The sequence below is a fragment of the Talaromyces rugulosus genome, chromosome II (genome assembly GCF_013368755.1).
Source record: "Talaromyces rugulosus chromosome II, complete sequence".
In the NCBI taxonomy this organism is placed as follows: Eukaryota; Fungi; Ascomycota; class Eurotiomycetes; order Eurotiales; family Trichocomaceae; genus Talaromyces; species Talaromyces rugulosus.
In genome coordinates, this window is record NC_049562.1 from 2415537 (window position 1) to 2429696 (window position 14160).

General features: G+C 49.8%; 6 protein-coding genes across 6 annotated transcripts; 4 read left to right on the top strand and 2 right to left on the bottom strand.

Moving 5' to 3' along the window:
- Positions 1-486: 486 nt before the first annotated feature.
- TRUGW13939_03325 (uncharacterized protein) lies at positions 487-2788 on the top strand (the record flags this gene model as incomplete). The annotated part of the gene is made up of 2 exons (XM_035486509.1): positions 487-1717; positions 1776-2788. 2 exons carry the CDS (start codon positions 487-489, stop codon positions 2786-2788), a joined length of 2244 nt encoding a protein of 747 aa, XP_035342402.1.
- An 827-nt stretch (positions 2789-3615) lies between these two features.
- Positions 3616-5453, bottom strand: TRUGW13939_03326 (uncharacterized protein; the record flags this gene model as incomplete). Its single annotated transcript, XM_035486510.1, has 4 exons — positions 3616-4818; positions 4885-4950; positions 5005-5074; positions 5131-5453. 4 exons carry the CDS (start codon positions 5451-5453, stop codon positions 3616-3618), a joined length of 1662 nt encoding a protein of 553 aa, XP_035342403.1.
- A 484-nt stretch (positions 5454-5937) lies between these two features.
- Positions 5938-6936, top strand: TRUGW13939_03327 (uncharacterized protein; the record flags this gene model as incomplete). The annotated part of the gene is made up of 1 exon (XM_035486511.1): positions 5938-6936. One exon carries the CDS (start codon positions 5938-5940, stop codon positions 6934-6936), a length of 999 nt encoding a protein of 332 aa, XP_035342404.1.
- Positions 6937-7461: 525 nt separating this feature from the next.
- On the bottom strand, positions 7462-9400 carry TRUGW13939_03328 (uncharacterized protein; the record flags this gene model as incomplete). The annotated part of the gene is made up of 3 exons (XM_035486512.1): positions 7462-7573; positions 7631-8644; positions 8700-9400. The coding sequence occupies 3 exons, from the start codon at positions 9398-9400 to the stop codon at positions 7462-7464; spliced, it is 1827 nt and encodes a 608-aa protein (XP_035342405.1).
- A 444-nt stretch (positions 9401-9844) lies between these two features.
- Positions 9845-12094, top strand: TRUGW13939_03329 (uncharacterized protein; the record flags this gene model as incomplete). Its single annotated transcript, XM_035486513.1, has 2 exons — positions 9845-10712; positions 10779-12094. The coding sequence occupies 2 exons, from the start codon at positions 9845-9847 to the stop codon at positions 12092-12094; spliced, it is 2184 nt and encodes a 727-aa protein (XP_035342406.1).
- Positions 12095-12641: 547 nt separating this feature from the next.
- Positions 12642-13822, top strand: TRUGW13939_03330 (uncharacterized protein; the record flags this gene model as incomplete). The annotated part of the gene is made up of 4 exons (XM_035486514.1): positions 12642-12761; positions 12864-13462; positions 13517-13625; positions 13688-13822. 4 exons carry the CDS (start codon positions 12642-12644, stop codon positions 13820-13822), a joined length of 963 nt encoding a protein of 320 aa, XP_035342407.1.
- Positions 13823-14160: the final 338 nt, after the last annotated feature.

Consider the following 14160-nt stretch of genomic DNA (forward strand, 5'->3'; position numbering starts at 1 on the left):
CTTGTCCATCGCATAACCCAAACCCCCCATCCTCTGCGCGCACCCTTTTGCCCAAATCATCGCAGCGTCGGTGCGGCTGATAGTCCCAAGTCTTAGAGTGTGTCAGTGTGGTTCGCTCGTTAGGCTAAGGCTGACCGCAAGGCGTACTCGGTCTGGTCTCTCCCCTCCGGCCCCCCTCTCTCTGTCTCTCTCTCTACATACCACCCGATTCGACACCTGTCTCCCCAGGCCAGACACTTATCTTTCTGCTTCGCCCCTCCCCCAGGACAGCCAACCACCCCGATACTTTGCTTGAAGTTGACCCGGCCTCGGAGAAGCACCACACGTGCTCGGCCTCGCCCCTCTATTGTCCGCTGCTGTCGGGCCCGAGCGTGCTCCATACTGCCTCTCTCGCGTTCTGCGTTGGCTGGCATCATCATCCCAGCCTTGCTTCCACTCTCGCGAAATCTCTTGCTCGTTCCTGACAGCCGCCGCTGACCAGTCGCCATGGACCCCCATGGCCAATTTTCGAGTCGCGGTCGGTCTCCGTCCGCGGGCGTCAAGAGTCGCAATGTCAGCCCCTCACCGCACGCGCATTACCAGGACGTAGCTGGTATCTCTTCGACCTCGGCCCTGTCACTCGACCCTGCTACCATGGCCTCTACAGCTGGACCTTTCCCCGACGTTTCATACACATCCGCAATTCTAGATTCAACCGGCGGCGCCGATACCTATGCCGTGAATCAGTCCTATCTGGCCGCACAACAACAACACCCGTCCCCCCACTCTGACAATGCCTTTGCGCAAGCCCAACAGTATTCGCCATCCTTTGCGGCCAGTTTCAGCAACCAGCTCGAACAGTCGTCGGGCCATCAGGATGAAAATTTTTCGAGTTTGTTGCACTCGAACCCCACCGATTTTGACTTTACGCAGTACCCGGCAGAAGCTACCGGGGTGGCCACCAACTACGACCCTTCTCTGTTGCAGTCGCAACAGTCGCAGCAGGGAAACCAATTGATGAATACAGGCGATATCACGGGCCAGATGGGCTCTCCTCACTTGCTGGCTCCCGAGCACCGCTCTTCGCCCGGCCATAGCCACACATCTCCTCCCTCGTTTTATTCACCACAGCATTCTCGCCATACTTCACTGGACCCAGTTAGCGCGGCCTTTATGACGAACCAACCCCAGACCGACTGGCAAGGAATGCTGGGAAACCCTGCTTTTCAAGGTCATCGTCGTGCTCCGTCTGAACATTCGGATGTCTCTTCGGTCTCTCACCATTCTCCTTATACCGGCCACCAGGAATCTTTTGAAACCGTTGACGGCACGTCCCCTTCGCTGGTCGCTCAAAGTGACCCGGCTCTGTATGAAAACGCTCTGGGAATTGAAGCGTTTACACTCTCGGAGCAGCAGCAGCAGCAACAGCAACAACAAGGGTTGAGCCCTGGTCACAGCCCCTACGTCTCACCACAGCTTTCTTCGCAGGATCTTAGCAATGATGGGTTGTTTCTTGCCAGCCAGCAAAACACTACTCAGTTTCCCGCCATGCCCAATGACATCTACCAAGGTTCCAATGAAGGTGTCATGCAGGCGCCAGATCTGCACCTTACGGATTCTCAGCTGAGCAACATGGCGCCGCCACCAGCTATCAATGTGGAATTTGCTCCCCCCTCTAGAATACCCAGTTTTGGACCCGGAAACGACGCTGATTTTGATGGACTCTCGCCGCCGTCTCGTAAGTTTCTTTTTTAACTTTAACAAATTATGGTAGCCCTTACTGATATATAAACAAGGCTCTCGTGGAAGAAGTAAGTCCGATCCATTCGGACGTCCTCCTGCAGTTAATCGCCCACACTCTTCGTCTGTTTCGTCAACCAGCAGTATGGATCCGGCCGTAGGCTCAGCTCCACGTTCCCTATCACCGTTTGACTCCATTGGTGGTGGGTCGCGCAGTAACCCTGCGTCACGGGATGCATCACCATCATCTAAAGGTAATGGTCGCAGACTGTCGACTTCGTCTATTGAAAGTCGCAATTATATCCTTGATCTGGCCGATCCTCAGCGATCCGGGGCGTCACCGAACGAGTCAAAACGGACGCAAAAACACCCAGCGACGTTTCAGTGTAATCTCTGTCCCAAGCGCTTTACTCGGGCGTATAACTTACGTTCCCATCTCCGAACCCACACGGATGAGCGACCATTTGTTTGTACGGTATGTGGGAAAGCCTTTGCGCGACAACACGACCGGAAGAGACACGAAGGTCTACACTCTGGCGAGAAGAAATTCGTCTGCCGTGGCGAACTGTCCCGGGGCGGTCAATGGGGGTGTGGACGGCGCTTTGCCCGTGCAGACGCTTTGGGCCGTCATTTCCGGTCCGAGGCTGGCCGAATCTGTATCAAGCCACTACTCGACGAAGAAGCAGACGAGAGGAATAGAACCATGATGGAGCAACACCAAAACCAACAAACCGGACACCTACAAGCAGTCCAGCAACCCATGATAATCCCCGGGTTGGACAACCAGCCCGGTGGCGGCTTCACGCTTCCTGCAGCATTGCTCGCTCAATATCCAGCTTTGCAGACCTTGCAATGGGATCAAATTGCAACAGGCGAGGACCCTAACGATATAAGTGGCCGGAGCAGTTTTGATGCCAGTTCAGGCGGAGAATTTGGATTTGACGACGATGATCTTGGCGGAAATTATAATGCTGCAGGGCCCATGTACGGCATCAATAATCCTGGATCCCAGAACTTTGGCATGAATCCGGCAAACCCTAATTTTACTGGCCAGGAATGGAATCAATAACCTACTTATTTCAAAAGTAGATTATATTTTTTGGTACTTTCTTAATGCTTTTTGTTTTTCGGGATTTTATAGAACGGAATGGCGTATATGGTGGGACGGGACGGGAAAATGAGATTGAACGCTCAACAAGTTCAACAGGATCTGATTATTTTATCTATTTTTTTTTTTTGTTTACACGGATTTGAAAGGGTTACTCATATATGTGTGGGCAAGATTGTTTTTTGCTCACTTACGGTTTGCACGATCTGTGATGACACTTTTTTCTTTCTCTCTTTCCAACCTATTATATTTGTTTTTCTTGGTTGTTTACAACAATACCCCCTCATGATTATACCCGGGGATTGATGTTTTTTCCTTCTTGGTTTATAAAATGGATTTTTGATTTTTTTCAACTCTTGATTAGATTATTGTTTATTGTTTATATACCAGTTGACATCACATGACGAGAGGGATATCAATATCTAGCTTTTTTTTTTATAGACTTGAATTGAATCTGAGATGGTTCAAAAATGCTACATCATATCTTGAAGTAAACCAAAACTGACTGATACCTGTCGAAATGGATTCGGAAAAAAACATCGAGCATGGTATATATGTATTTCTTTCAAATGTAGGGCAATCATTAATATCAAAGACATCCTCACGGAGTTTTATATTATTTGTCTGTACAATAGTCTAACGCAGAGATGGGAATTTTAAAAACAAACAAACAAACAAACAAACAATCCAAAAGTGAAAAAAAAGCAAAAGGATATAAATACACTTGACAACATTTGAATTTGATAATTATTATCTATTCGACGCAAGAGAGAAGGAAAGCAAAAGTTCTACGTCTTTGTCGATTTCGCCAGCCGGCGCTGCTGAGAAATCAACTTCTCAAGTGCAATGAGCCATTTGCGTCCAAACTCTTCCTCTGTGAAACGCAACGCAGACTTGCGGGCACGTAGACGCATGGCGACTTTTTCTTCCTGCGGAAGAGCCAGAGCAGCCTCAAAGGCGGCAGCGAATTCGTCTTCGGTCGTGGCGCGGAAGCCCGTTGCGCCGTCGCCCATATCAATCACGATGTCTTCGCGCGGACCGCCCGAGTCATGGACTACGCTGATGAGTCCGGCGGCTTGGTACTCAACCACGCCGATCCCGAAATGCTCGTTCCACATGGCATTGGTGCCAATGGAAGACGTGCCTAGGTGTGAAAGGATTGTCGGCCAGCTGGCGTCGCATATGAACTCGGTTTGTTCTCGGATATGTAATTCATGTGCCAGGAGACGCAGGTTGTAGATGTGTGTCTCGTCGGGGCTGGCATGTCTGACGGACCCGATCAGAATGAGCTTGGGGGTTGGGAGGGATGCGTTTGCAGGGTCCTTGCGTCTCTCGTCAAGAAACTGAGCGAATGCACGGAGCACCAACGAGTGGTTCTTCTCTGGCCGGAACTGTGCTATGTAGAGAATGCTTGGTTCTCGAGTCGCCTCACTCGCACTGTTCACTTCGATTGAAGAGTGTAATTCGGAGACAGCGGTTGGCGGGAACACGACTGTGACCTTTGCGTGCTCTAGGTTTTTTCGTGAAGGTCCCCAGAGAGAATCAATATGGGCTGAAGTCCATGACGAATTGGTCATGACCACATCGACCTTGCTGCCAATCCAGCCGTACAATCTAGCGAATAACTTCCAGTACCTTTTCTTTGCGACGCCTTTCCATCCCACACCGGCTCCAGAATTCAATCCCTTGACCCCAGTTCCGTCGTCAAGAGACTCCAGCATGTCAGTGGAGATAGTAGGGTAGTGCACATATGCCCCCGTCGGAACCAAGGGAAACAAATATTTGGATAGGGCAATCGTAAATGCATAGCCCATTGTGTCAACATAAATGTCAGGAGCGAGAAGATTGAAAGCATCCACTGCCACAATCAAAGACCCGAGCGACTGTCCAAGAAGTGTCATATGTGGGTACATGCTGCTGAGAACATATTTCCGCGTGGAAAGATATAACAATACTATCGTCGGTGCATGGAGACGGATATTGAATCGAGTCTGAGACATCCCCGTTTATCAGTTTTTGCTAATGGAGGTTGCTTATCATTCTGTAAAACTACTAACCTCGGCCCTTTCGACCATGGTAGTCTTGGTGACTTCATGGTCACCGGTGTATATAACACATGTCGCCTGTTTTGACGTTAGAATGAATACAAGGAAGCGCGAAAGTTCAACAACACCAACCTTTGGCCATCGCTCCTGGGTTGCTTTTACAGCAGCCCAGAGTACACGCTCTCCACCTCCACCAGCGTTACTATGATTCTAGTTAGCAACGGATCATTGACAGAAGCGTTCGGGGTGGTTCTCTACCAGAAAGGATGGAAGAAACCTATGATCCCTTCCCAGTTTTCGCCCAATGGTTCTCCGTTCTTCGCCACCCCTGGTGCTGAGTCTACCTTTTCCCAGTCTTCATCCTCTGGTCCCGCCGTCGAATATGGGTTTCTAGATCGATAATCTTCTTCTTCAAGGCGCACGCGCGAGAGTATCACTTCTCTCCGGCCGTTGGTCCTGTTCTTGAGGAACCAGCCAGCACTGCGGAGAGCTGCACGCAACACATAGCCGGTAAATCTCGGTACCAACAGAAGTGTGGTGAACAGAATGAGAAGCGTAACGGAGGCCGCAGTGAACGCCATGTTGCCCCAATGCGCAATGCCAGATAATCAACGGGTGTATTGTCTTGACGGTGGACCTCTAGTCCATCCTGGAGTCGCAGAGGTGTCTCTGGCGACGACTTGCCAGGAAATTGATACTCCTCCCCTCTGACAAAGACCCGTGATTTTCGACGTGTTGATTTGGAGAGCTATTCATTTATTGACTTGGACACATCGCCCCTTCCCGTGGACCGTCACCCGTGGCTTATCGGCGGGGCACGTGAAACAGCCAAAAGTGACAAACAAGCCAAGCTCAGGCTAGCTCCTCCTGACGATTGCTTCAACAATATTATTTAGAATAACATTTACATTAGACATCAACGCAATTGCTCGCAATTCAGCGAACATTCACCAACACTATTGCAGCGCCCCGTTTTGCTTTCGCCTGCAATGATCATTACAGCCGTGGCTTGATCCCCTGCCCCCTGGTTCTTTCTCTTCTGCTTGCAGTGTCAGATCGACCGTCATGAGACCACTGCTTCGACCGTCTCATGCGCGAGCTATACCTCGACGCCTCGTTCGAAATTTCCATGCCACACGACCGTCGCCGTTAATCGCGGAGGTTCTTACCGCCACTACTAGCATTCTTCATGAAGTCCATTCTTCAACCGGCTTATCATGGGGCGCCTCGATCCCTTTAACGGCTGCTTTAGTGCGATTCGGCGTCGCTTTCCCTTTTCAAATATCAGCACGCAGACACGCCAGACGGATAACAGATCTGAGCCCGCTCCTCATGTCATATAGATCATACATTGATCACTTGAGAAAAGAGAAAGGCTTGGTCAGTAGGACCTTGATGCAGTCGCCTGACCTGACAGAAAAAACACTACAAGATTTCTTAAAGAAGAGAAAGGAAGTCTTATATTTCCGCTGGAATATCTCCAAGTATGCAAAGTTTTTCCCATTTCTTCAAATCCCGGTCTGGCTGTCTTTTATGGAGGGTGTACGGGCCATCTGTGGTGTCAATGCTGGGCTTTTCCGTTACTTTCTCCCAGTAACGACTGGTGACAGCGGAGACGTTGTTCTACCTGGCGTGGAACCGACCTTGGCCAACGAGGGTTTCCTTTGGTTCTCCGATCTTCTTGCCGGCGATCCAAGTGGCGCTCTTCCCCTCTTTCTTGGTCTTTCGATCGTGCTCAACGTGCAAAGCGGTTGGAAGACCAAGACCCTCGCCGAGGCCTCGGACTATTCAGATGGAAAAATGTGGATGTTATTGGGGTCCAAAGTCTCCAAAGGCATCTGTTCGTTGTTTGGCGCTTACATCGCTCTTACGGCCTACGTCACAGGACTGCCCGCCGGGATGATGCTCTACTGGATCACTAGCACCAATATCGCTACACTCCAGTCATTGTTTATCGAAAAAGTCATGTTTGCCAGAAAACCCCTTCAGCCTTGGGTAAAGAAACACCCCCGCGTTCTCAAGACCGGAGAGAAGCCTCCGCCAAATAAATCTCTCTTGTCGTGATGTCCTATTCACCCCGAGGAACACCACATTACGCCACTTTTATGTCTTTCATTCTATTTATTACTACTATTTTTTTTATTTATTCACACATGCCGGTCATGTGTGAATAGGCGTATACCAGCTCAGACGTGGAGAATTCGCCGCTTACTGGCTCATGGGGAACTCAACGATCTTAAAGGATGGAAATTGACCATGTATTATCATTCATCTATTGTATTCTTGACCACAGCATGGTGACTTCTACATCATGTTCAAACGATGCTATAAGGCCATCCGATCCCCCCAAAGCTTGATTGCGTGTACAAGATCGCAATATAACATGTACAATAAAAAAATGCGGCGAGAAACATTGTGTATCTAGAAAATAATAATAAAACAGAAAAAAAAAACCGTTCAAAACGCCCTGGAAGTGTGGGAGTCAATAACTCTGCATACCATAACGACGTGAAGTAACATTTAGTTGCGCCTTCATAGAAGAAAATTTAAGAGAAAAATACAATACGACACTGACTAGGCGATGGCATGTCATAGTTTGGGTTTGCTAGGTTCTGCCACGGCGCTGGCTTCCTCGTTGACAGAAACACTGCGATCATCGGTGCTCTCGCCGAAAAAAATGACCTCGACTGTAATATCGTCACTGCAAATCTAATTAGTATGATATTGACGTTAAATTTGGACTGGGAAGGAAGCATACCGGTATCGCCTGGAGTAAGGACTAGGTAACGTCAATAGAGCAGAAACCATATCCTTATCCTTTCCTCCCATGGCGTTTCGCACCAGATGCGTAGCAGCATTCTTATCTTCGACCACGAATCGCTGCGCTGCTCCTGGAATATCGTACTGCTGCTGGCGGATTGGTGGTCGTTGACCTTCGCCCGTCGTTTCACTACCCTTTTCAACAGGCAGCTGCTTCGGCTGGGATGAAAACCAACTCTGTAACCACGAACGGTTTCCCGCTGTAGCTCCAGACCGTTGATTCTCAATCCACTGACCGACAAGACCGACAACCTCCTCGTTGCTCAGCATTTCCCACAAACCATCAGTCGCCAAGACAACAAAGTCACCTTGTTTAGGGTCAATTTTCGTTTTCGTGATGATGGGTTCTGCAGTCACGTAGGGTGGGGTCTTGAGCATCGGATGAGGCGTGCGTCCGAAGAAACGACTCTTGATTTTATCTTGCGTTCCCCTGGTCCACTTGTAGAAAGCATCCCCGAAAGAGCGGCTGGGTTCTAGTTGACCAAGAATTCTCCCGTTTCGTGTGACATGGGGTTCACCAGGGTGTTCTTGTCGGAGACGTTTGATCTCAGAAGGTGTGCCTCCAGTCTGGTCCTCAGAAAGCGGTGTCGCAGTCCATTTGCCATTTGGTCCTCGGCTACCTAGCACGGCTCGAGAATCTCCTGCACAAGCAATACGCAAGTCCTGGGAGCTAGAGTCATAGAAAGCAAGCAAAGCACACGATCCTGACAAAGCAGGTGCCAATGTTTCGGCCGCAGTCCGGCGGGAGTTGGCTTTCATTACCTTGTCCACGCTGTCATACACAATATCATGATCCAGACGAACAAACCCCTGCTTAATTGCTGTGTCGATGGCCTCTGGAGAAGGCATTTTGGTAGAAGGATCAGTGGCGGCAGCTTTGTAGGTAGCATTGAGTTCTCGAGCGACGTATGAAATCAAAACATTGCGCAACTTAGCAGACGTAGTCCAGCCACTTGATAAGAAATACTGTTAGTATAATGGGTTTGAGACTGGGGGGAAATGCATACGAATGCCCATCAAAAACACCCCAGAACATCCAGTCGCTGTTTGTGCCATCTTGTGTGCCCGAAAGAGTCTGAGGTACCTCAACGATCTTCTCGGCGTGGTCGTCTTCAATGGGTGAGTTGCTTGGGACCTGGACAAGGTCGTATCGAACCACACCCTGGCCACGCCCAACTAGGTAAGACTCTTCATTCTTCCGTAGTTTTTGAGTAACTTGTTCGGGGGTCAACATCTCTAGCACTTGTCGGTCTGAGTCGTCGGTCTGTTTCTTAAGGGGTTGGTCACCAGACAGTGCTGCAGTGTAAAACTGATCATTTTCAACCAGTAGGGCGCGGCGAGCAGGGGTTTCAGAAGCTTCAGAGGCTAGCCCTGCAGCTCCAGATGATATGTCGGCTATTCCTCGCGACTGGAAGTTGGCAGCTGAGGCGACTGTACCGTTAAGGATCGACGACTGCTGAGTGCCTTTGTATGCGTACCATGCTCCGGAGGCGACCAGAGTTGAGATAAAGGCGAGCGAGAAGTTTCGGACGTGCATCGACGAATGCAAAGACGCTGGAATGAAGGAATTATGGCGCCTGTTGGAGGACGGCCGCAGAGCGAGAGCCTGTCCCGTGGAGAAGTGGGCGCGAGCGGCTCTTCTACCACCGACTTTCCATACCGGAGCACAGCGGGCAGTACGGAAGGCCTGAACAGCAGCACGACGCATTGAAAAGGGATGGGAGTGCTTTGCTCAGTCAAAGGCTTTCCACGATACTCGGATGTGGAGATACCCAGGCAATAATAGAGGTGAGACAGAGATCAGATCACGAGCCTTCCCAGATACGGCAGTCTAAAGGTTCGGCGGCACGTGACTGCGGGTAACTGCGGGCCTGGTGATTGGCTGTATGTCGTCACTGCCATTTGGGGATGATTTCTAGGAAACAAAGGTTGATTCATTGTTTGCTCACATACGAAGCTTCGTTCAGGAAGGTCCTTGCAGCGATTATTCGAGTCTCGACGGCCAAATCTTGTGGCTGGAGCTGATATGGCCTTTTCTGGTCCCCAATCGCCATCATAATACCCCGCCATCATCCTCCGTCGGAAAATCGCACAAACCGCACGATCGTCAGCAACCTTACGTGAACTCGCCCATGTTGCCGTATAACCCAAGATGTCATCTCGGGCCTTGAGGAAGCTTCAAAAGCAGCGCGAATCAGTGGCTCACCTGGTCCAGGACGAACAAGACGCCTCCAGTGAAGAGGAGCATGAAACAGTTGCGGCCCCGAAACCCAAGAAGAATGCATTTGATCTGCTGAACGCATTCGATGAAGATGATGAAGAGGAGCCTTCGGATCACGAACCGCAGGTAGACACTGAACACTTACCTGTTGTCGCAGCCCCAACCGAGACGTCGAAGAAAAAGAAGAAGAAGAAGAAAAAGAAGGCGGCGACACAAAAGCCATCTACTAAGGGGGAAGCAACCGAAGCCGAGGAACTTGATGATATTGATCGAGCGCTAAAAGAGCTGTCTACGAAAGGCGATGCGACCACTGCATTGAATGAACTTCCCGCAGCTGCCACAGCCAACGTGGATCGCAGGTTCGCCAAAACGCCCGAAGAGCTTCTTTCTATTGACCCAAAGTCACTTAACGCTATCAATGAGATGCGAAAACTTTTTGGAAACGTTGTTCTCGAGTCATTTGAAGACGAAGAAAATTCTGGTTCTGGACGTCGAAGGGAAAGACAACGGGAGGCAATTGACTTGGGCCGCGCATTGAGTGGTCGCTACAGTCCTGCAAGCAGAGGCCAGAGTCTTGCTGGGGTTGCTCTAAGAAAGAATGTGCTCATGCAAGGAAAAGACGAATGGCCTCGAGCGACAAGTGGGGGTTTGGGCATGGAGCTTTCCCAAAAATTACCAAGTGGCAATAGTCTGTATCGGCTCTTACACAACCAGGCGTACCAAGATGTTCAAATGCAATTCGACCTATGTGTGGAGTCCATGGACCCTCAGAGACTCATTCACCTCCTGCAATACAATCGTAAGTTGAGACCAACTCCCCCAAATGTCATCTTTATAGCGATCTAATTCTAATCGTTCTCATTAGCATACCACATATCGACATTACTTCAAGTATCAGACATAGCCAAACACCAGGGTGACCATGCTGTGTCAGCCGATCTTCTTGAACGAGCTTTGTTCAATATCGGACGGTCAGCGCACTCTTCTTTTGGAAGTCAGCTTCAGCAGGGAAAAGCAAACCTTGATTTCTCGCTTGGTGAGAATCGGGAACTGTGGCTCATTGGATGGAGGTACATATTAAATCTGGGAATGAAAGGGACATGGAGAACGGCTTATGAATGGGCAAAACTGCTCCTAAGCCTCGATTCCACAGACCCTTACTGCATGAGGTTACTGATTGATCAGCTTGCACTGCGTGGTCGACAGTACGAGCACTTGATCTCGCTTTGCACGGAGACAATTTTCAGTGAGGAGTGGAAAGACCTTCCAAATATACAGTGCTCGTTATCGTTGGCGTATCTGCGATTGAACAGACCAAAGGACGCTCGTCAACAACTTCGCCTGGCAATGTCACACTATCCATGGTTCTTTAGCCGTTTGGCCCAGGAATTAGATATCCAGCCCATTCCAAAAAGAATCTGGGGCAAAATCCCACCAGCGCAGTCGCATGAACTGCTTACTGAACTTTACATATCCCGTGCCAAAGATATCTGGAACACACCCGAGGTTGTTTCACTTATTGTTGAGGTTGCAGACACTCTGCCTGATGGCGATGAGGCTGTTGAGCCGCCGGAAATCACACTTGACATTGCTCGGCACGTTGTTCTCTCTGATATCCCCAAAGTCACGACTCATCTACCCCCTCGTTTCACATCGGGAAGGATTTCTGCTTCCGATCCCCTCCCTCCCTACGATTCAGAGGCTTTCCGTCAGCAGGCCGACCCAACGCCGTCTTACGTATCACGAATACCCGCAGGAGCCCGTCCTCAGTGGCTGAGGGATTTTATTGATCGCATAAATGTTGAAGGGGCCGATCTGCCGGCAGAAAACATCGGCAACGGGGAGTTTGGTGTGCAAATTGAACCATTCGATGACTCCGAGGCCAACGCCTATCCCCCTTCTGGAGATAACCAAGAAGAGCTCAGGATGTGGTTACTTGGTCCCGGCATGCCCCCTTTGCAAAGCTTTCTTCGTCAATACGGAGTAGACCGTGGCAATTGGTCTGGCATGGATGAAGACGACCCAATTATGTCTTACGTTGAAGGTCTGATGGACGTCAATCCTCCATCAGATCGACAGGAGCTGCTTCAAGGGCCCATCCGGGGATTCGTTGGTGATATGGCAGTGGCGCTTCTGCAAGAATTGTTACTAGAGTTTGAAGAGGATCCGGAATCAGCTTGAACCTATGGACAGAAACGAAAGAGATGAACGTGTATTATACCAGTGAAACATAGATAACGATGTACTAGTAGCGAAGCATTAGTTGGGTTATTGCGTGGCATTTATTCATGGCATGGCAGTTACCATTCACTGGTTAACTCTGAATGCAAACCGGAGAGAAACATAAGGCTGCATGTGTATGCAGCGAGTAGTATGTAACTGGTGCTGCTTGGCGCAGGCCGGCGAGGGCCGATAGGGCGGAATGCGGGTGGGGAACTATACCCCCTTCCGGGCCAATTAGTGTTGTCGCTTTTGATGGATGTCATCGTAGACTTTTTCGGCGCGCCCCGCAATGATAGTCTTTTCCGCTCTGTTTCGTTCGCACCTGTTGACTGACTGACTTCGTCTTGCACATGCTATGCTGTGAGCCATCTCCCTTGCACGTTCCTGCGATCGCGTAGGGAAAAGAGCCCTCGGTCCATTGGATCCTCGTCGAATTACCGTGATTCACCTTTTTGGTCGTTGCAGTACAACGGTTATCGGGCGCTTTACACGACAAGGAGAGGCGATGGCTTCGTCCCTACTTTACGGGGAAGGGATACCTTCGGAATATGTATCGCTTACGCCGCGCGAGGCTGCTTCGGGCATCTTTGGTTCCGTGTCATTGACCTGTTGGATCTTCCTTCTGGTATGCTACTACTCCCTCGACTTCTCTCCCCTGGTGAAGAAAATGCAAAGAAACCGCCTCCCTCTGTCAAGACCGATAGCTCACTGTACCTCCTGGTGATAGGTACCCCAGCTTATCGAGAACTATCGATATGGCAGCTCCGATGGCTTGTCGATGGCCTTTCTCGTTGTCTGGTTTGTGGGAGATGTCGCAAACCTGGTCGGCGGACTTTGGGCCCAACTAGTCCCCGTGGTTGTAGCAATCGCTGTCTACTTCTGTATCGCCGATGGCGTGTTAATCGCGCAGTCTACATACTATAAAATTCGCAATGCACGTCGCGCGCAACGCCGGAGTAGCCACCAGTCTTCGATCGAGCCCCCGACCCCGACGACACCTCTTCTCGGCAGAAGATTTAGTGACGAGCTGAGCATCACCGGCTCGCGACGACGGAGGTCTTCTGCCTCTTTGAGAGGCAACCAGCGCGGCATTAACCCTCCCGACGACCCGCTTGCAAAAATCGTGGAGGAAGGCGACTTCGGAGCCAGAGTTTGGATTAAAAACGTTCTTAGCGTGGCCGGTATTTTCGTTGTCGGCGCTGGAGGTTGGGCTATCGCATGGCAGTCTGGTCTCTGGAAACCTACGCCGCTGCGAGACGGTGGTAGCACTCAAATGGCAGCTGGTGCGCAGGTCCTGGGGTACTTTAGCGCAGTTTGCTATCTAGGGTATGTTTTCTGATTTGAACTGACACTGCAACTACTAATAACATTTGTTTACAGGGCCCGCTTACCTCAGATCTACAAGAATTACAATGAAAAGTCTTGCGAAGGTCTTTCCTTGTTGTTTTTCATCCTTTCTTTGTTGGGAAATCTCTCTTATGGAGTAGGGGTACGTGATTCTCGTTAATCGACTTTTTTTTGGTCTATGGCCATTAAACTAATGTCATATAGATCCTCGCCCACTCAACACAAAGGGACTATTTCCTGACCAATCTTCCGTGGTTGATTGGTTCGTTGGGCACTATGGTCGAAGATATCGCCATTTTTGTCCAGTTCCGCATCTATGCTCGACCAGCCTTGAGCTAAGAGTTTACGATCAGTCCTACGAAAGGCATGGATTTAGTGTTTTGTGAGAAAACAGAATGATGGTGTATATATATGTGTGTATATGATTAGCCGCCGGCGCGCTTTTCGGATCGGAAAAAAAAAAAAAAAAAGTCTGGAACGGGGTGGTTTCATGTTGTTGTTTTAATTGTCCAGCAGGAGTTCAGTACTGGCTTGCTGGCGTTCTGATGGTATCTGTTTTGGTGAAGGGTCGGTCACTTGCTATCATTACCTTGCAGAAGTCTATTTTACTAGCCTAGCTTCTTCAATCGAATACCACGCTTACTATATGTACGAGATAAGATCTAGAGTAGGGAGTC